At 26.6% G+C, this 23,694-nt stretch overlaps 1 protein-coding gene and 1 long non-coding RNA gene across 6 annotated transcripts in view; one reads left to right on the top strand and one right to left on the bottom strand.

Moving 5' to 3' along the window:
• LOC105152459 (glycogen synthase kinase-3 beta) overlaps positions 1 to 23,694 on the bottom strand; it is a 54,693-nt gene that overhangs the window by 21,957 nt on the left and 9,042 nt on the right. For 3 of the 5 annotated variants that reach the window (XM_087405802.1, XM_087405803.1, XM_087405801.1), the window contains exon 2: positions 1,528 to 6,701. The exons of the other annotated variants lie outside the window; for them this stretch is intronic. In XM_087405802.1, the coding sequence (XP_087261928.1) occupies positions 1,528 to 1,714 (187 nt within the window). In that variant the 5' untranslated portion in view covers positions 1,715 to 6,701. The remainder of the gene's footprint in view (positions 1 to 1,527; positions 6,702 to 23,694) is intronic. 5 annotated transcript variants of the gene reach the window in all.
• LOC147909907 (uncharacterized) lies at positions 12,960 to 22,641 on the top strand. Its single transcript, XR_015544971.1, has 2 exons — positions 12,960 to 15,714; positions 15,873 to 22,641. It is a non-coding gene; the product is annotated as an uncharacterized LOC147909907 (long non-coding RNA).

Consider the following 23,694-nt stretch of genomic DNA (forward strand, 5'->3'; position numbering starts at 1 on the left):
TATGACATATTCTTTACAATGTTCTATTATCAGTATAACTGTGATTAGTTATCAGATATTGTTATACACAATTATAATTGTATTATAAAATGATTTTAATTTTTGTATAACTTACTTTACATAGTAATTAAATATAGAAAAAAAGAATATTAAAGAAAGTATTAAATTTAAAAAATCATCAGTGTGTGAGTAACTGTTAATTTTAATATAATAGGTAATCGTTTTTATTGCCTACACGAAATATATCAGATTTATTATCACACTTGATTGCATTACTTCGTATGACTACAAAACATATTTATTTGCCATTTACAATTGAGATATTCAGTTTGTTACCGTAACGGAAAGAACTTCCCTCGACGCTTCGCGTAAAGCAATATCGAGGATAACAGATACCCATCGACTTTCCTTTTAACCCTTTCGTCTCTCTCTCTTTTTCCTGCTTTCTCGATCTGTTCTCACTCTCGAATAGATAGAAAAACCACATCACACACGGTAGGTGCGACCAAGAGTAAATACGGCATCGCCAAGAGGCGGTGTAAATGTCAGAGGATCACGCGCTCTCGATACACAAAGCACGTATATACTTGACGACATTTATTAAACGCGTCATCGTAGAAATCGGTCCATCACTCGAAGAAATCAGATCAGCGAGAAATCGTCTTGGAAATTGAATGACACTCGATGAAACGCGTCGATGAGCAGTAGACTTTTTTTTCTCGGAAGAATAAGATGAAGGCGATATCGATTTCTTTTGATGACGTGACAATGTACAAGAAAATTTCATAGAACTATTATTGAAGAAAAAATTGAAGCATTTATAAGTAATATATTAACAAAGAGTTTCTAAAACATATAAATAAGTTCTTTTATTTAAAAAAGAATCTTTAGATATAGAATTTTAATTAAATTTTTTTCAATTATCTGTGCATATGTGTATGTGTACGCGCATATGTAAAATTAACTATTCAATAAATTTCACTTTAATTAATAAATTTAATTGAATTGTGTAATAATTATACAAGATTAAAAAAAGAGCTCGGCTCACTTAAATAGCAAGTAATAAATGTTTAATCAGTAATCAACATAGCTCGAAAAATGAATTATTTAAAAAATAAAATATATATTTGGTTTTAATAATATAGATTTATTTACATTTTTGCAATAAAATTAAAACATCTTTTGTAGAAATCAATCTCATTTTACATAAAAATATCGTGAAAAATAAACGAGATTTTATTTTTTGTAATATATTTTGAATACAAAACTTGCCGTTTATTATATATACATATGTAAGAGCTGTATTTTTTTATACCCTTTATAATAAATTTTCTAGAGCAACTGTATTAATAGAAGTAATAATATTTCTCACTATTCTATAATAATTAATTAAAAATTTCAGTTTATAAAGATTAATAACTCTGTAACGTTTCAAAATATGTAAAAACTTTATAAATCTGAAGCAATAGAATTATGAAATACTAATGTGCTTATACACAAGGTACATCGATCGTTCGATACACTTACGTTTCTTACTACTTAGTCGGCGCAAGAACTTGCAGAATTTTTTATATGCAGTATTGGCCTCTTTGCCACCCAATTCCACAGCGCTTTTAGGACGTTCGTTTTTCTGTCCAGCCGCCGTCGGATAGAATTTTGGATATCGCCACTGCTGACATGGTTCTGACCAATCAAGATTGTTCGCTGGAGCCATGACCTAGTGATCGATTAATTATCGAAAAGTCCCACGATATATCACGATTATGCTTCGTTTTTACTTCGTTTCATATTTTGAAATATCAAAGTTAGATTTTCATCATTTCACTCAGTTCTTCAAAATAAAAGACTAAATTTCAACTAGTTCTCTTTGATTAATTAATTGTTGTATCACAGATATATATCTATTATCGTTTTTCGATTATATAGTTCTTTTTCTATTATTTTTTTATATTATATTGTATTATATATATTCCTTTTATTATTATTTTAAATTTTATTATTTCTTTTTATATTATAAATCAATATGTTTATTATTATAATGTTTTTAATGCTTTGGATCACAGATAGAAGAATATCTTCAATTATTGATACAGATTTGTATATATTCATTTCAGTGTGTAGAACTTGTCCATCTTAATTTGTTTATTTTGTACTTAGTTCGGAGAATTAATTTATATTTGTGAAGAATTGTAATTTATAAATACAATTCTCTTTTAAAATTTTCATATAATTTATTTATTATATATTTCACTATATATTTTGTATTCTAAATTGCCTCTCTAAGAATATTTATAATATTTTCATGCGTTTTTAATAATTTTCACAATATCTTCAAACTTGTGGAATCGACAATTACTCAAATCGCAAATTTAACAAGAATCGAATATCACGAATGTTCATACAGTACAAAGTTCAATAATCGTTTATATTTTTTTCTTCAAAATAACCAATTTTTATTTTCCATACAGAATTGGAAAATATCTGTTCTTGATTATTATTCACATAAAAAATTGGTACTCAAATTAACGTATTTTAATTGAAAAAGTTTTAAGTTTTATATTTTTATCTCACTAATTCGTTATATGTATCTATTTAATTCGCGTTTATTTATTCCAAGTTTTAATATCAATAAAGATTTGTCGATATTGTTTTTAATACTTTACTATTCTCACAAAAATTATTAATGATTGCTACTATATATCACTTTTATATCCTTTACGTCATCATGCGATAATCAATCAGTCTTCTATAATCTTGTATAACCGATAAATAATTGTCTTCAATCTTTATAAAAATTATTAGTTATTGACACTTACAAGATGAATGGTATATTTTAAATATAAGTTTTTAAAAGTTTTTGTGATCTTTTTCACGATAAACTGATACACCGCGATATCACGATCAGAAAATATCTCTTGTCTCTACAAGAATTTTCAACCACTTATGTTCAAATTAAACAAGTGTCTTACATTTTTTTTTTACACTAAACTTCCATCACTCAAGTCTGTCTTTTTAAAGGTAATCAATAATGATTAACCGTCACGGACTCTGATCGCTTAATCTTCATTTGCAATATCCTCACATATCTTCACGAGATCGATGGTCGATTGATTCAATCGTTTGATTTGGACTCACAAAGATTCTTTTTATCTCTTCTAAGAAGTACACTTACTTCATTAGGATCGCAACAACAATGATCGCGTTTTCAAACGGATACTAACGATTAACTCGAAGCGCGGTGAGATCACACGTTGTGTCGGATCGGCGCGATTCGCAAACGGGACCGGCCCGAGCCGACTTACACGCAGTAACTGCGTTGATTCGCGATGGACTACCGGCACGCGACTAAAGCCAACCACGCCGTCGATTGAGCCTTCACTTGCGCCGCGTCGGTCGTTCAAGATGACGCAGTGGGAGAGCACAGCGCCGAATCAACCCTTTGTCTTCTAAGATATTTTTGTCTGCATAATTATAATCTTGTACAATAATTACCTGACGTATCTTGGTAAGGTAGAATGAATTTTTTTTCAATTTGATTATAAAAAACAAAGAATATAAAAAATCCGTGTTTTTCATTCATACTATGTATACCAAAATAAAGTTTCTCCTTGAGAAACCTTTTCTCCAATTGTTTCCATTCTGTTTAGCATTAAAAAATTATTCAATGGCCGCGTTCAGCAAAACGTAAACGTTTATTTTGCAACTGTCTGCAATTTTTTTTTTCTTGAAATAGAATTACTCCCTTAGATTTAAAAGTATAATTTAATAAGCGCGAGAAAAATTTCCGACAGTTGCAAAATAAACGCGGCCAATTGCTAGTCATATTTCCTCAACATCAATTTGAATTTTGATTAACTGAAACATTAGAATTCGAAACGATAGTTCTCTGATACCGTGCATAACAACCGACCCTGCAAGTGATATAGAGAGGGAAAAAGAGAAGAATAGTCGGAAGAGAGTGAGCGTTTGATCGGGAAAGTGAATAATCATGTCGATTGCATCCGAGCCGTTAAACTCGACATTCGTTCATCCCAGGAATTTGTGCTGCTGATTCGATTACTGATAAGACGAAATAAGGCGAACAATTTACGAAACGGTACCGCTCGATTGTAGATAAAGAGATACCATTTCTGTTAGATCGATTTCCGGCGAAGGCCGAGTCGTCTTCCCGTAGAATTGAAATTTTCGGTCTATAAAAAGTTGATCAGATAAAAGCGAATTAATTAGCGTTTCACGTTTACTATGTGATTTTACGTGATTGTTGGTCTTGATAATCTCTAGGGAGTTCTTTCTGTATTAAATACATTAAATAGAGCACGAATACGGATCACGTGCAGTCTTACAATGTATTCGAAAGATGATAAATTATATCTAATAATAAGTATAATATTGTTAAGTTAAATATTCCATAATTATCGAATATGCAATAAAATGCTTTGAAATATTTGGTGTTCTTACATATAAGATTATAGACTTAATAAAATAATAAATACAACATGCATTTTCTTTTCACAAAAATTGTTTCGTATAATTATAATAGAGAGATAATTACATTACATCTTGATAGTTTTCTTATAATCGTACATATGATAATTCATCGCAATACTTTGCTATTATACTCGAATTGTATTAATTTCACGATGAAGCCGCGAGAAAATTAGACTTATAACATTATTAGACCGGAAAAAGTGGAAGTTTCATTCGTGAAAAATTTATCTGCAGTCAACACTCATGCAAAATCGCTCTACGCAAAATAAGGCAAAATCATTCAAGTGTGTTATAAATATTTCTTTCACGTTCGATTAAGTTTTACGTCCATTAAACGAGATACTTAAATTATGATAATGACGTACATCGATAATATCGATAGTGTCGCAATAATCTCTAATCATAACGTATATCCTTCGTCGTCATAACGATACATATTAATAACTCGCACTTAGCTGAAGCTGTAAATAGCCTTCTCTTATTTAACTGAGCTCAATATAAATGATGAATTTAAATCTTAATAAATAATTTAAATTTCGTAAAATAAATTAATGTATTTATATTGCATAGTGTATGTTATTATTGCAAATTAATTTGTATCTGTATTTTTTAACATTTTAATTTTTTGTTAACAAAAAAATCTATTCTAAATCGTTTGAAAGGAAATTGTAAAAGTGAAGAGAAAGTGAAAACAATAGTATAAAAAATTAGGTACTCGATTCTCGCATTCCTGCGTCGAATAAAGCGAGTGAAATGAACGTGTAGATATCACATATGTTAAACGAAGCAGGTTAGAGTTTGCTATATTTAGCTGCTATAAGGAGATAACATCGTTATAACACACAAATAAGCAGTACACGTGAGTAATATCCGAGTCCAAACGCGCGTCTTCGAGAAGAAATATGATAACGAATGCGGAGAGAACATGGTGAACCTTACAAAAGTATTCAAATTGCTCGAAATATTAATATTGTTTCAGCATTACCAAAAATATAAAAATTTCTTGAATTGTTCTATTATTGCATTTGAGTATTTCTATAAAATTTCAATAGAATTTCCTTACTAATTTAAAAGGTATTCAATTTTTGTTTGTTTGTCTTGATTCTTATGTAAAATTGTGTTTTACAATATTTTGAAAATTTAATATAAAGTAACAATATTATGAATTAAATCAAATTCTATAAATAAAAACTCTAATTTTGAAAATAAAATTAATAAATAGTATTTTACTTGTATAAAAGTTATTATCTAAAACTGCAACAAAATATTGTCATTTCGTTGTATGAAGTAATTGTAAGCTAGATTATTTGTTTTTTATAATATTCTGTTTTTTGTAATTGGTTTCAGGACGTATTTACATAAATTTTTTGGCTAATATATATTAGTTGATATTGGCTTTTTAAGTTGATCTTTTTGACCTTTTTAGCTGATATTGTATAACCAAAATATAAAAAAAATTGTTTCATAATAAATTTTATAATAAATTCATAACATTTTTTGGATTATGAAAATAATCTCGAGAACTGAAGTCAGGTTATTACTTCATATGCTGGAAAGAGGTCATATTTCGTATTTCGAGTTTCTCCAAATACAAATTAAAGCGATAAGCTAAGCCTCTGTAAAAGTATGATAAAGTATTTCTGTCAAGCGTGATAATTGTTATCGTTTCAATAATTGATAATTCTCCCGTTTTATCAATAAAATAGTTAATATTTTCGTCGAATTTGTTCGCCATTTACAGAAAACTTGTTCTTTATGTTTAATTTTCTTAACTAATTTTATCTCCGTCAAATAAAAGATTAGAGACGCAAACACAAAATATTTTCTTTGCAGAATTCAAAACTTTTCAATAATTCTTAATATCAAATAAATGCGATATCGAATAAATGTGCAAGAAATGATTAGTGTTGAAAAAAAAGGAGTAAAAAAGTGAAATCAAAGAGATAAAAAAATTACAATTCTGATAATTTTCATGATGTTTCAACAGTAATTTTTTTTCTAAAATTTATTTATGCCACGTAAAAATATCATTTAGCTTTAAAATGCTTTTAGTTTCGTTTCGGACGATATAATTTTTTATTTTTAAGAAATAGCAATTTGAAAATAACTTGCGATATAATACGTATTTTTCCATTTAAAACCGATTCCGATTGTTGATTATATTGCAGACTACGTAGTTGCCATCTCTTTCTCTCGTCTCTCTTCAGCAAAACCTGAAAATCGGACAGTTCGATCTTAGTGACCCACACTCGCCACTTGATGACGACATTATTCCGAATCTATATTAGTATATATTATTAACATGAACGAGGTCGCGAATGACTGTCCTAAAAATTTCAGTCCTTTACCAAGACTGTGGAATGTATCAAAATTATCGAATATTTTCCTCACTGCAGATTTTTCAATCCAATTTGGAATCAATATTTTTTTAAGGAAAATGACGTTGTATTCATAATTCTTCATGTAAATAATAAAAGAATATTATCGTTTATCTGTAAATTCACAAGACGACAGTATTGAAACATGAGAAAATGAAGAAAAAAAAAAAATAAACTGCGCTCATCGGTAAGCGTTCTTGCGTCAGATCTTCGTCTTTCGGACGTCGTCGGTCAAAGAGTGTATCGGTAAGTAACAAGAATAACCATATACAAACGTTGCACGATCTATTTTTGTCACCGATCAGCTGCGCAAATTGGTCATAACTCAATTGCCAGACCGGTTGCGTGTCGATCAAGCTTTGTCGCGCAAAACAGGCATTACAATGTAAATTCCTTTCGGTATAACTAAACGATTAGCAATTTCAATATCTTGCGATTAATGCATTAAACTAACTTTTGTGTTAAATTAAACATTACATTTCAGTATTTCATTTTTTTATTTCTTTTCTTTTATTCATTTGCTTTTTTACAATTCTAAATAAGATATGTGAATTTAAATAAACTATTTCAATATTTGGAGCTTCCAATATCTTTTCTCGCAATTATATATTTTTTTTGTCAATCTATTTTTTGAATATCCACAAGTGATAGACATAAAAAACACAAGACAGTAAATCACAAATTAAGGTCCGGTTCCACTAATATAATTAACTTTACAAAATGTCAAAAGCTTTAAACCTAAACAAAGTCAAACAAAGGAGCGTATAAGCATATCGCTGGTTATAAATTATTCTTTATTAATTATAAGATATATCTTAATTAAGGAATAATTTATTTGCACAATATAACCGGCGGCAATAGATTTATAAGCTCCTTCATTTGACTTACTTTAATTAACTTTTATCTCAGTTTATCTTTTTGTTTACTTTTTTTTTTATGCTTAGGATTAAGAAAAAATAAAGAATAAATTGAACCAATTAAAATTAATCTTAAGCATTGATAAAATCGGGCCTAAATATTATACTAATTATAATAAGTAATTATCTCAGACATCAAAAAAGATCGCTACGTGATTCCAAGTACAGATTTTATTTAAGGTTTTATATATTCTGTACAATATATAAAATATATAAAAAGTATGATTCAATTTAAGTAAAGATATCTTATAAAGCAGACTATGCCATAAAAAATTTGTGCATTATGTTTCATCGTAAAAACCGTAAAATTTTAAAAGTTTAAAAATGGATTTCTCGTTATATTTAAAAGCCCTGACATTTTTTCCCACTATATATACGGAGAGTGCGTGATTAATTATAAAGATATTTCCAAGGAAGAACGTACAAGTGGCGTACACAGGATATGCGGTTTAACACACTGACCCTGACAGCGTGAATTATCGATTGCAATACAGATATGTCGCGACAATTCCGCGGCGTGTGCCCTTCAATACGTAACAGATTATTATTAAGTGCGTTTCTGAGGGGAAATTAAAAGGACGTAGCATCCTTCGACCGTGGAACTTTATTCATCTGAAACGGCGGAAAGAATCTCCATTCTATAATAATTTTAAAACGGTAACAATATTTCCAAACAATTTCTATTCAAATAAAATATATATTAAAAAAAAAGTCTGGTAATAGCTGAAATTCTTTTTTATTATATTAATCGAACATTTGATTGGAATTATTTCACTCAACATTTGAGCTATTATCCGATTTTTTTTTCACTTAAAACAAAATAAAACAAACAAGTATATGTTATCTCTATCTTTATCATATTTAATTTTACTTTTACGTTTTTCAAATTAATCTCTATCGTCGATTGAGAAACATTAATTCGAGAACCACTGTTGTCTTTAGATAAGATTGAAAAGAAGAGGACGTTTTAAGAAGACGTTTTTAGAGACAGCGCGATTTCGTCACGATAACTGTACAATGCGCGCATTTTTGACGAATTGTAGTAATCAACGTCAACGGAAATCATTTTGACGTAAGACACGACAATGAGACGACGTGGCATATGACTTTTCGTTCGCATTATGTATACGGGTCGGAAATCGCTTATTTATCCGCATTTATTTCAAGACGCATTTTACTTTGTTATGCAATGTCGCACAATGCGAAATTCACTTATTTCAGAAAAACAATGTTTTACATATATATGTTAAGACGAAAATGGTACAATACATTTCTTTCATAAAATCAACTTTCATAAAATCACTTTAGAAAATTAAAATATCCAATTAATTCATTTCAACAAATCTCAATTATTTTACAATATTAAATATTTTCTAATAATGCTATTATATAATTGTCTATGTTGGCAAATCTAATAAAAATCCACACTTACATTTATTAATTAATTTTATAAAATTATAAATTATAAATGAAAATAGATGATGACTTGTTCGTTATAAAATTCTAAATAATTATACAAAAAAATCGATTCAATGTCAATTAATATAAAAAAAATCAAACCAGTTATTAATACACAAGTATTATAAAATTTTTTTCATGAATTGATTATTTCAATATCAAATTGATATTAAAAATGCAAGCAGTCAGTTATTAATATAGTAGTGACTGTAAAATTTTACAAAACTACTCATTATGTTTTTATATTTATTACTCTTCTAACTTCTTGGTGCATTTAATCTCTAGTTTAGTTTCCATTACATTAACTTTCTATATATATATATATATATATATATATATATATATATATATATATACACACACGTACATACATACATATATATATGTGTATATGTGTATGTATGTATGATATATGTATAAATGATACATTTTAGAGAAACTTCGGACAAAGTCTTCTCGCGAAATTTTGCTGATTCACAATTCTTTTTGCGCCATCTTCTTTTGTGAGCGCGTTAGTACCGTGTAAATTCGTTCACGAGTTCCTTTGTGTGTATTCCGAGAGTCCAGAAACGCAGTGTCGGAACCAGTTGTTCGCGAAATTAGCCGCAGACAAGCGAAGTCTTTTAGCGAAAATGCGTGACTCCGCGGAATTTCTACTGACACTATTTACATCTCTATTTCTGTGAAGTTAGTAATTACGTTTACCGAAATGTTATATCTTGCATTTACATGGCTGTTACAGTGCAATGTTTATTCAAATAGAAATGGAATGAAAATATTCTGTCCGATTGCATATATTATAGTCCAACTTTAAGTTTAACTTTGACATAGTATTAAAATGTTATTAGTTGAATAAATGAATAAATTTTTTATACACTTATTGTAATGCTTTATATGAAATATTGTAATAAAAAAAATTTTTTGAGCCTTTGCGATTAAAAAAATTATTTCTTATTTTATTCAGTCATATTTATTCCAGGAAACAAAAAATAAATTTGCAGATGAAATCCGAGTGTAAAAAGTTTATTCGAATAATATAATAAAATCCACCGCAATTATATTCATAATAATAATATATTTATCAAAAAATATATTATTGTAATAATTAATTTATGATCGAAAAAAATAAGAGCAAACATTTCATTATCTGGTATCTATGATTTTATCTTTCGACACATGTCGAGATGAATAAATGAAGGAAGATTAGAGCAAAACAGAAATAGGAACTATTGCGATAATTATAGTACGGGCTATAATTATCGCAATAATTCATATTTCTTCATTATTATACATATATATTATATTACATATATGTATGTATGTACGTAAAATTATGTATCTACACATGCGTATACATGCAGTTATTATTCCATACTCGTGACTTTACACTGAGAAAAAGATGCCTAAAAATATATTTATGAGAAATATATTTATTTCACTGAAATAAATATTTATTTAAATAGTGATAAAATAAAATTTTATTCCTAGCAAATAAACCATATATTTTATTTTTTTTTGCAATTAATGAGATATATTTTACATAAATGAAATATATTTCATAGAAATAAGATATATTTCACAGAAATGTATATTTCGTCAATCAAACTTCATAAGTAACATTTGCTTCGCAATACTTCGACATTTTTCTCTCAGTATAATTTTAAGACAGATTTTCTGACAAATCTATAATTCACTTTTCCTTATAATTCTAAAAATATTTTTCGAGTTATAGAGCATACAAAAAAAAAGAAAACGCAAATAGATATAACAGAATTTTACTATACTTTTTAATTAGTTTCAAATACATTTTACTTTGATAGAATTACTCAGAAATTAAATCTTAACAATAATAAAATAAAACAAATTCCAATTAACTCTTAAATTACAATTTCATCATTTTAATATTTAAAGTTTACTTATCTGAACAATATCCTTTGTAAAATTCTTATAAAGTTTTACTAATTTTTATTAGCAACTTGCAAATTTAATTTACAGAAAATTATTTATTTTTAATCGCATTAAAATAATTTAAAATTATGTAAAATTTATCAATGCTTTGGTATCTTCATAAAAGAAAAAATCGGTCAATAATTATTAATTAAATAATATTATTAGGTGTTGGAATTAATTCGTAGCGTTTTTAATGAAAGAATGTTATTTATTTCACATGAGCATTAAAAAATACATTAATGAAAGTACTTCCCATCACTTGTAAAACGCTACGAATTAATTCCAACACCTAATATAAAAAGTAAAAACAGAGCAACGGTTATTCGAAAAATATCTGTTATTCTTTATCATATCCAATTTTAATTATTTTATCTAGATTCCTATTCTGTAAATCAGTGTAATTCTTATTGTTAGTGACAGTGCCATTACATTGTCAATGCGTATATTTATTATATCTGGTAAGAAAGCTGTGCGATGGCAATGATACGAACTGTCGTTAAAAGAAAACAGAGATTAATTTTATTATTAATTTCACATTAATAAATTTTTTAATCAAGAAAAGAAGGTAATGATTTCTTAGTGAATATTTTACATTCCATTTTTATATATTCACGTATTTAATTCTATTATTATAATTTTCTCCGATTTCTAATAATCGTTGGCCTTATTGAAAAAATGACGTAAACGCCTAGTGTCGTCATAGTTGCGGGAAATATTGGCACCTGCCGTAATGGACGACGTCAGTCAGGTGCAACGTCACGACGTCGTTGAATGCTTTGATCGTTTGCCAATAATTTCGATTTGTCGTCACAATGAAGGCGGTTCCTTTTCAAAGAACTATAAATTTCAACGTAGGGTATAATAACCGTATATAAGTCGAACAAGAAATGAAAAACGAACGATGAAGATATGTCAAACATTCGAATGAAAATATCAGTTATTGAATCGCTAAGAATGTCATAACAAAAGATTATTTCTTTCATAGTAAAACTTGAATTTGTAATGATTTTTTTATCATATAATACAAAGATTGAACGTATTTATAATATAACTACATATCACACCGAATAGTGACTATCAAAATGAAATATTTTGTTATGTCTCGCTGCTTCGTGTAAAGATTCATTAAATTTTCAATATATAAATGACACTTAATAGGTCTATAGTTGCATAAACACAACGGTAAAATCAATTTCAAATTGTATGTGTACATTGTTGTACGATTTCTTGGAAATATCTTCACTTTTTTAAAAAATGGAAATTTGCTCAAATGCATTCGAAGAATTAATCGGGATAATTCTCTGAAAGGAAGGGGGAGCGAATTTATTCTTTTTCTTTTGACCGCTCTGTAAAAATGGTGATAACACTATACTATTAATAGCTGGCGATACATACGGATATATGAAGCGAGTCTCTGTTCGAACACGCCGCACTTTCGTGACCGAAAAATCGACACGACTTCGATGTGAAACAATATACATATAAATAATATTGATAACGAATTTCGACATTAATACAAAGATTTATAAAAAAACCATTATACGTATAAATTATATTTTAATCATTTATACAAAATTATAAATATTAAATGTACAATAATTTATAAAAAGTATTTTATTTTTTTTAATATTTTACATATTATATTACTTATTAAGCTTCTTATATAATTTCTTATATCTATCACTGTATCCGCTAATAAAACCAATATGACTAAAATACGTAAAATTATTAAAAACAAGTTAGTTTTTTTTTGGTACTTATCAGTTAGTAAAATATGAAATTAAAATAGATTTTGAATAGATTACACATTTTTATTCAATATATCAATTTTATTTTACGTATTTCCTAACTTTTTTATATCAATATTTTATTTTATTGAATTTAGCAAGAATGAAAAAGAATGATGTGATAGAATATTTATTCGAGTCAAAAGATCATCATGATAAATCAAATATGTATTAGCAGAACAAAGAATAACAGATCGATGGAAAATTACATATCGTGAAAATAACGAAATACGAAAATCGTGTTTATATTGACAATTTGCAGGAGCTAGATTTATATAATAAATTCTAAATAAATCTTTTGATGTTGCGTATAATGCATAACATTTAACTCTTGTCACTCTAACATTTCCGAAAATAATCAAATTAAAATGTTTATTGAATCAATATGTCTGAATACGCTTGTCAACAAAAAAAAAGGAAAAATCAATTTTAATTATAATTAATTTTAAAAAATTATTAAAGATTAAAGTTTTAAAATAATAAAATGATAAAAATGATTCCTACATTATCGACATATGTTGATTGTGATTTGCTCAAGAGTAGAAAAGTTTCTTATAGTCACGGTAATTTACTGCAGAGATCGCAATACTAAAGATTCGCTCGAAAGTCGTTCATTAGAGTTTATACTCTAATAACGCTACGCGAGTCATCTATTAACACATGTTACAAGTTTCAAGCTGGTCATACATAAATATAATAATACGTAAATTAATGTAATAAACATACAACATGGAAAAATCATCATAAATGTTTAATATCACTAGAGATAATTACTAAAAAAAAAAAAAAAAATTTGACGCAATAATAATAAATTGTACTAAAATATAAAAATGGTGCAATCTGTCTATAAAAATAATTTATTATTTCTTGTACATAAATCATTAGACTTCAATATTGAAAGTTTAACAAGACTTACCTATAGTTCTGGAGAATTGAATTTGTGAACTTTCATCGTAGTAAACATTATTATTAGGTTTAATTCTTGGCAACTATTATAGAATATTCCAGACTTTTTAATCATTATTATTTTCTAGAAATCTTAATTTAATATTAGCATCGCGAAATAATAAATAATTTAAATTAAAAAATAATTAAAAATTTTAAGAAAAATGTTAAAGAAAAAATATTTATTACATTAAAAAAGTGACAGACCTCAATTACATTTAGGAGGATTATTAGCATTACCAATATCATGATGCTTAATAAAGAAAATGAAGATTCTTCGAAAAGATATCTAGAGGAAAGCTAATAAGTTTACAGTGCCACCTATCGACGATGGTAAACATTTAATATCATAAGATGCACGATGCTTGACAATGAGTTACCAGTTTACGCAACTGTGGCGTTTGCGCAGTTGTGAAGACATTAATAATGTTGTTCTCTTACTAAATTTCGATATTAAAACATTTGGTATCAGCATTACTTCAACTAGATTATTATTATTATTATTATTATTATTATTATTATTATTATTATTATTATTATATATATATATATATATTTATTCTCATTTTTTAAATAGTATGCCATTCTTTAGAAGTTTTTTTGCAACTATATATTCATTTTAGAAATTAATGAAATATTGGAAAAAAATGTATTTTTTAATATTTTTTAAATATTTTTTACTTTACTTTTTAATATTTTTTATACTTTACTTTGGTAGTGTTGATTCTATATATATCTGTATGAGTTTTGTGAAAAATAGTTTTCACAATCTTATCCATGCGCATGATTATAGCTTGCTTTATTATCAAAGTTTATTCATGTGGTACCACAAGATGACGCACAAGGGTGGCGCCACACGATTGGCACGTGTTGCTTGCTACTTTTAGGTAGTAATATATATATTTTTTCACAGTAACTAAACTCTGATTAACTTAATCAGCGATAAATTCAAGAATTATTGCAAAGTGTCTAACTACACAAATTGTTGTCTCTATAATCGAATTTTTTTCTAAATATCAAACAAAAATTTAATGAATCTATCCATGTTAACAAAATAATATTTGATAAGTAAATCATCGATTAAATTAATCAGAAGTCATTTTTAGTTGGAAAATTGAGTAATGTATAAATAGTTCGATTAATTTATATCTATTTTTGTTATATTTTATAATTTTATAATCGTAATATCGTTAAAATCATCCATTATTCGCATATCATTAAGTGGTTTATTTTAATCTAAATAATTTAATAGTTACTCATTACTCATTAAATTTAAAATAAATACATAAAAGGAAAGTTGGAATTTTTTCCCCTGCATCACAAACTTTCAAGACAATTTTAGATTAGGTTTCAAAGGGCTTTGTCCTTTTCCCACGCGTACTTATTTATTTTTTATCTCTAATAAATATTTAATGATACATGTTGAATTTATTTTGTACAGAAAATATTCTTTTGTTATTCATAATTTTCGAATAATAATGAGTGGCTGAAGCTTTGAGAAAATTATTCATATATGTAAAAATTTTTAGAGGGAATCCGTTCCAATAAGTATTTATTAAAAAATTTTAATAAATAAATAGTGAAATATTTTCGCAAAAGTGTGATCAAATTTTTAAATGTAAAATTATAAATTCTTCATTTCGGTCTTATGAATTTAATTGGCGAGTTATTTTTTTATATTACATTTTTATTTGAAAAGAATCAATAATGTATATAGTTAAAGCTATATATATATCCACATCTCAAATCATTAACTTTATTTGTTAGAGCCAAATGATAGAAATAAATCGCGTATTAGTACTAATGCCTACTGCACATTAGATGCGATGAGTGATGAGTAACAAGCGATATCCAATAAAAACTCAGTTTTACATCATCATGTGAGAAAAAGCAGTGCTTTCATTGGATATCGCTCGTCGTTCATCGCTCATTGGTCTAATGCACAGTAGGTATTAGTATTAATGATTTATCGCTTTAATTTTTACAATTCCAATTTTTTTTTCTTTCGATTTTATATCGTGATATCATCCTATAAGTTCGCTATTTCAATATAAATTATATACAATATTACGTTTTATAGCTTTCTCTGCACGGAGAATTTTCTCTTATTTATTTTAAAATATTAAAATAATAGCAACTAATCTGTATTAAAATGTACGTAAATTTTACGAAGTACATTGTAAATATTTTGTTCGAATAATTTACAATTTACTTAGCAATTTTTATTATGTAGTTTATAAAATGTTTTTGTATTTAAAATTCCTACAATATTCGTTACAATAACATTGAATAAGTTGCCAAGTTGTTGTTTGACTAAATATGATAAATTTTATACCAAATTTTGCAACAAAAAATTCTCTTCGTGTAGAAAACATAGTTAGTCTAAATCTTAAAACTGACATTTAAAAATTAATGGAATCAACTTTGCGTAGATAAAAAGTATACTTGCTAACATTTCCGATGATTAATTAAATTTTATAATACAAACTTAAGAGTATATAAAAACATATATGTTAAATTATTAAATGATATGATATTGAATTTAATGTAGTATAATTGGAAAGCTATTAACTAAATAAATATTATTTTACGTACAATAAGAATAGAAACAACTAACTAAATTAACTTTATAGAAAAAAAGTGCGTTTTTTACGTGTAAAAAATACATGTATGAACTTTTAAAAATAAAAAGATTAAATCATTCGGCTGGAAGCACGATGCTGCGATGTTTCCGAAATGATGAATTTGCGCAATCGAGACACTTTTGAAAACTGTCAAATACACTTTCTAACATTAATAACTGTGCGTTTTTGTGTATATACCTATAGGAGCTATGGTACCAACGAAATTTACATTTTTAAGTTTTCAATAAAAAATGTCAATATTTTCGGTGTTGATGGTCAACCCATCTAGTGACAAAAAATCGCAGATACTTTTTAGATGACCCAATATAAAAAGAATTATAAAATTTTTTAAAAACTTATCCTTACTCGCAGTTTCAAGAATTAATAATCTATATCTCTCTCATAAACATATATTAATTTTTAATCGCTCAGATTATTTTTCACACTCAGCATCTTCGCTTTCTCCCTTTTTCAACGAATATCTATTTCGTTTTAAGTACAAAAATTTTAAGGGTAACGCGAATAAATATAAGATCTATTTTTTTATTCATGACTGCGAAAGGTACCATGCCGCACCATAATAATCACTTGCGCAGTCATCTACTTAAGCTTTGATATGCACAAAAGGAAGGTTAGATTAGATTTTACTATAAAAATAGAAGGATAACTAAAAAATTTTAATAAAATTACATAATTTCATGAATCACATTAATTTTATAGATATTAAAAGTTAAGTATTAGGTATGTCATTTACATAGCAAAAACAGCAATTTAAAAAAATCAATTTTTCAGAAAAAAACCGAAATTTTTCCAATTTGGAAGAAGTGGTTTTTTTCTAAAGTATAATTTAAAACTTTAATATTTTAAGAGAAAGTTTTTGAAAAAAATCTAAAAAAATCAATACAAATAATTATAAATATATACCTAACTGATAAAGTTAATTAATTGATTAAATTGTTGGAGTTTTTAAATCGTGCAATTATAAATAAAAAAAATTGCATTGCAAAAAGGAATAAATTTTGAATCAAATATAACAGCAAATTTTTTCATTTAAAAATCAGATTATAATCATTTTTTCAAAATAATTGATTTTTTTACAACTTAAACGACTATTGTTTTACTACAAACAATTATAAAAAAAATATCGACATTTTTTATTAAAAATTTATTATTAATTTATTAAGAACGAAATATCAAATTTAAACAAAGGTGGTTCGTTCAACTTTACTTCGGTTCACAGTCAAGGTCGGTATCTTGAAATACTTGTTATCCGGAAGAAGTGACTGCATATATAGAGTGTCGATTGTACATTGCAGAGTCGAACACAACGATTGCTTTTTGGCTCGTACTGATGATATCGTAAATCAACTTACGCTAAGAATATACCGGCAATATACTAGTCAGCTAAGAATATACTGATGCAACTAATAGCAAACGCGTATCTCTTTCGAGGAGGCGGGACTATTTTAAACTCGGGTATACCATGGGGGATCTTTTTAAATTTCATGAAGTAATATCACATGAAACTTTCATTAAAAATAATCAATTCTAAATTAGTCAAAAAAATTAACAAAAAGTTTTAACGATAGTTTTCAAACTCAAATTATAAATAACACAATCTTATTTTCATGGGGTATATATGTATTAAATTCTTTTTGAGTTCAGTTTTTAAAATGTATTAAAATCTCTGAATTATCCATTAAGATTGTTTGTTGTATTCTTTGTAATAAAATTCATTTACATGATAAGATTTTAGTATTTGAAAACATTACATACAGATTAAAAATTTATCTAGTAATAATATCTAATAATAAGAATAAACATCGTACAAGTTGTAAATATCACAAATTACATTTATCGAAACAATGTCGCGTCGAGTAATGAAATTAGTGTCGAGTAGTGAAATTAAATTTAAATTTTATAAAATATAGTAAAAATATCGTCAATAATAAAATAAATCGAATTAAACAGAATAAAAAAAAAACGGAAAATATATCGCAATGAATGAAGTATTTTTTAATAATTTCTGCAAAATGAATCAGGTGATAATACGTAAAATATTTATATAAAATATTTATTTATGGGAGATATACAGCACAGAAAGTGTTCGGTCGATGAAAATAACGCGACAGATCATGCTTTCGTCGAAGGATGAACCAATGGAGACAATGGCGGGCGTTCTCCGCGATCGTCTGTGAAGAACAATAGTGTCCTGTGGATGCGAAACACAAACGCACTGTATACCGCGCAAACAAGAGCGGATTTCTATTTGTGGCAGAACATTCATTTATTGATTCGACATATCGTGAGTTGCTACATCTCTAATCGACAGAAAACCGAAATATATCAAAGTTATGGTAATTTAAGCTAAGCTTAACTTTTGTGACTCTGGATGACAAGACACTTTTGGGACGCAGATGCTGTCCTTTATTTTATAAAATACATTTATTTTAAGTATAGTTCCGAAAAGAATTACTATACAAGAAAAAATAGAAAATATTCTAACTTATGCATATATTTATATTAAATTAGGTTTAATTATTTATCATGTGAACAGTTCCTTTTAATAAAAACATTATCAAAAATAATGAAGATATCGTAAGATATAATATTATTATTGTAATAATATATATATATAATATAAATCGCAATTTTAATTTTAATGACAGATGTTTTGATAAAGTCTTAATGTGACTTTAGATTATGTTAGCTTAAATTACAAGAAAGATAATATGTAATATACTGATTTAAATATTTATCCAAAATAAAATATTTGTGATTAGAATCTTATTTTAGACCGTAGATGTGAGAACATAAATAAACTAGAAACCTATACCAGTCGAACCTGGATTTATAATGCTTTTAAACTATTTTCTATGTGAATTTATATACTAAATGTATAGTTATTTGAATTGCGCGCCGAAATGATTTTTCATAAAATATTTGCCTTATTATAATTTTATTTCTATCAAATAAATATGTTTGAGAGTATATTATGCTTTCATCTTTCAAAATAATTTTTTAAAAAGAATTAAAAATAAAAATTTTTAGAAAGTATTTTTTCTATAAAGTGTATAGTTAGTATAAAAAAGGTTATTTAATTATAATTTAAAAAATTAAAATCAATCTTTATTCTAATCTTAATTTATTTTTGCAAGAGATTTGATAAAATGATATAGATAAGAAACCATTTTAGACGATTTTTTTTTAATTTGACACTAATATAAATTATGATGATATATTTTTATTTATTGCTCTAGTAATACTAGAGCATATCCAAATAGATATAAATAAAAACATTTACGTAGACCATACAATTCAGTTGGATGAGCAAGCCCTATACCAGCAAATTACGCCTTGTTTTTCTCTCGGCTCAAGGCCGATCGCGAAATTATATTAAGGGAACTGACACAATGAGGCATATCTCTCGCTCTAACATACTTTGTCAGAGGCGAATTCCAACAATTCTAAGCAACTGCAACTTTGAAGTGGAATGTTCTTTTGTAATAAACGAATAATAAATAAAACAAACAAAAAAGAAGATTAAGTCTAATCATAATTATAGAAAAATTAATTTTCTTCAATTTCTCATGACTTTATTTGAGGCTCATATTTTATAGAAATAATATTAAGACTTTTAATCGTAAGAAGATTCGCACTATTGATTTAATTACTTCTTTTGTGCACTCAAAAAAGCTATTTGTAAAAGAAATTAGAAATTAACTACCCCCCTATTCAGATTATATAAATATAGCAAAAAAATTATCTTCCATTAATTTAATTATAAATTAAGCTTTGAATTTTTCTTTAAAAGTTAAAAAAGATTTGAGAGACAAATGTTACATTTTCACAAAGTTTTGAAAGACTTTAATTACATTTTCACAAAGTTTTCCAGACTTTGGAGCATTTTAAGCTTTGCAGCAAAATATTATATTTGTTATCAAATAGTAACTGAACTTTTTTTAATTTTTTAAATTTAATTATATAATAAGTAAAAATAATATAATAGGTAAAAAAAACCTTTTTTCTTTTTTTTTGTTATAAAGTACTCTTGAAGCAATGTGTTACTTTCATTTCGAATATTTTTTTCTTATCTCTTATAGTTTCGACGATATTTCGAAAGAGAAAATCTGATATTTTTCAAAGGGGTGTTTTCACCCCTTAAAAGTGAAAGCGGGCACGTATAAAAAAATACATGTCGCTTATTTTTGTCTGGAGAATATAATTCGATCAAAATAATAAATGATCAAAAGCTCATTAAAATCAGAGGGGAATAGGGTCGCTTTCTTTATAACAGATAATTCAGTAACCATCATGCAGTGTATCTTGAGTAAAGCTAATGCTGATGGTGAAAAAGCAGAAACGCATTCATGCCCACGCACGTAGGACATTCATTTTTGTTTTGTTCATGTTATTGTATGCCGTGTAACATTGACTTTTACATTGAAAAAAAGTTGCAGTTTTTGAGGTCATTATAATAGAAAAAAAAGTTTCTTGTTCAGCTATATTATTTGTTCATCGAACAAATATTATATTTGTAATATTTTGCTGCAAAGTAAAGCTTAAATTCTTCAAAGTTTCTCGTACTTTTATGGGAAAATTTTAAACTTCATATTCGAGTTCAGCACGTCCAAATCTAAAAATTGGTTTCATACCGATTTCATACGTCCATCTCAGGCAAATTTTGGCCCTAAACTGCCACCGTTCTTTACACAATTAAGTAATATATTTATACATGCACAAAATTTTTAAAGAAATTTAAATTAAATTGAAATATACCAAATTTTTAAAGAAATTTAAATTAAATTGAAATATATGAACAAAAGAGACAAGAAAATCTATTTCTTTTAATGAGAGAAATTTTAGTTGAGCGTATAAAAATTACATAAATAATGTGTGCGTTGGCACGCAACCAAATGATTGACCATACTGTCATAAATATCGTGAACGCTACTTTGTTAGGAAATTAATTAATTATAATTCCATTAATTATTTCCATAAAACTATCTTGAAGCAATATTTTAAAAATCAAGATTAAATTTACAAAGCAAAATATGAAAATAGTGCATAATAAACATACAATTTAGATTTTCTTAAATATTTATTTTTAATAATTTAAAATAATTTGAAAATAAAACAAATGTACATTTAAAAAGTAAGAAAAAATTGTTTGACAATTTGAATAATTTTATTAAGTTTTTTTTTTAAATAAATTATGGAGAAAAATAGAAAAAAATTATTTAAATGTAAAATAAAGAAAAACAATTCTAATCTAAAATTATTTCTTTCAGTAAACGTACTAAGATACAGCGAGTAAAAAGAAAACTGATACAATCGAATGAATTCCAACAATTGATTGTTCGTATCTATAAATGCGCCTGCAATTCTTTTTTGAGACGCAAAGCGAAAGTTTAAAAATATAACGCGTCAGCAGACGCAGCTTTATAACGCGTTGTAATGAATCTATTTTTAAAAATGAGCGTGGAAAGCGAAGATATTTACAACTATGACGCTGTTAGAAAGGGTTGGTTTTTGTAAAAAAGGTATGAAAGTACTACCGCGTGTTTTATTGAGATAACAGTAGTATAAAATTATTCCTTTAACTTTTACATTTCCATAATGTTTCCTTTTTTTAATATGATTCAATCGTTAGGTAATAACTACCAAAGGATAAACCGCTAGAGCATTGTGGTGTAGATTTGGAACATTACTAGGCATTATTTAAGAGAATTTTGTATTATAAGTGGTATGATATTATGCATTATTAAGGTATTAATAGACATTATTAGGAGCATTAATGGATATAAAAATTGAACATTGCTAGGTATTAGTAAACATTGGTGTATACACTTGTTGTCAGCGGTTTACCCTTCGGTGCGTCTGTGAAGTTAGCACCCCGACATTAAAATTCCATAATTCTGATTAGAATTCCCGTTTCCTTTTGACGAAACAAAAAGTTTTGTATAGTCTATAACAAGAGTTCCGCTCAATAACCATTTTTAAATAATTTTTTAAAAATAGAGTGCTAACTTCTTATCGAAAATCGAGATCGAAGTTCTAAGCGGCTTAATAGCTTCATTTTGTGAATCTAGAGTTCCTGATGCAAAAAAGTTTCAAAAAATAAAAAAAAATTAAAAATTTCGTTAAGCTAAAATAAAAATAAAAAAATAAAAAAGTAAATAAATAAAATAATAAATTAAAAAATTATCTGTATAATATATATAAAATCTATTAAAATCAATTGGTAAATTTCAGAAACCGCACACACGAGTCAAATTATTTTTATTTCTGCACCTGACAATTGGATAAAATTTTAACAAAAAAATGTTACTTCATATAATTTTTTATATTACTAATTCATGTATTTTAAAAATAGAAATAATACTCTGCCTAATATTATATTCCAATATTATATTTTCAATAGAAAAAATTAGTTTGATAAGAAAATTCAGTTTATTTATTCTTGTTTTTTATTATTATGAAAATTTTAATTATATAGAGTAATATTCGCTTTTTTTTGTTTTATATATTAAGAAAAGCGGTCTGATTGGTTAGATCACTAGTAACTCTAGTGAAAAAATTAGAATTTTCTGATTAAATCTAGACTTCTAGAATTCTAGTTAAAATAACTAGAATTCTGACTGATATAATTGTTCTGATAAAAATAAAAATTTTGGTAGATATATTTTACAGAAATATTGTATCAAGCAGAAATCTGATTATTTTAACTAAAATTCTAATAAATTTAATCAGAAAATTGTCCATTTTCAACTATAAAATCTTTTTCCGTGTAGTAATTATATATATTCTTCATATACCTACAAATTCTCCAAATTCTCTGAAATAATTCCAAAATCCGGGAAGAAATGTGCCATTCATAAAATCATAGAGTCGTTACACCTTCAAATTACTAACGAGTGTCCAAAGTTCGTTCTCGTTCTCGTTTTCTCTCTCTCTCTCTCTCTCTCTCTCTCTCTCTCTCTCTCTCTCTCTCTCTCTCTCTCTCTCGTCCCCCTCCTTTTTTCTTTCTACCTCTCTTTCTCTCAATTGTACTATATATTGTACTCGAATTTAACACAGTGACCTTGAGTGATCGATATCGAGAACTGAGAGTATCTTTGAAAACGGCTGACATTATTAATCTATG

The sequence above is a fragment of the Acromyrmex echinatior genome, chromosome 4 (genome assembly GCF_024713525.1).
Source record: "Acromyrmex echinatior isolate Ae372 chromosome 4, ASM2471352v2, whole genome shotgun sequence".
In the NCBI taxonomy this organism is placed as follows: Eukaryota; Metazoa; Arthropoda; class Insecta; order Hymenoptera; family Formicidae; genus Acromyrmex; species Acromyrmex echinatior.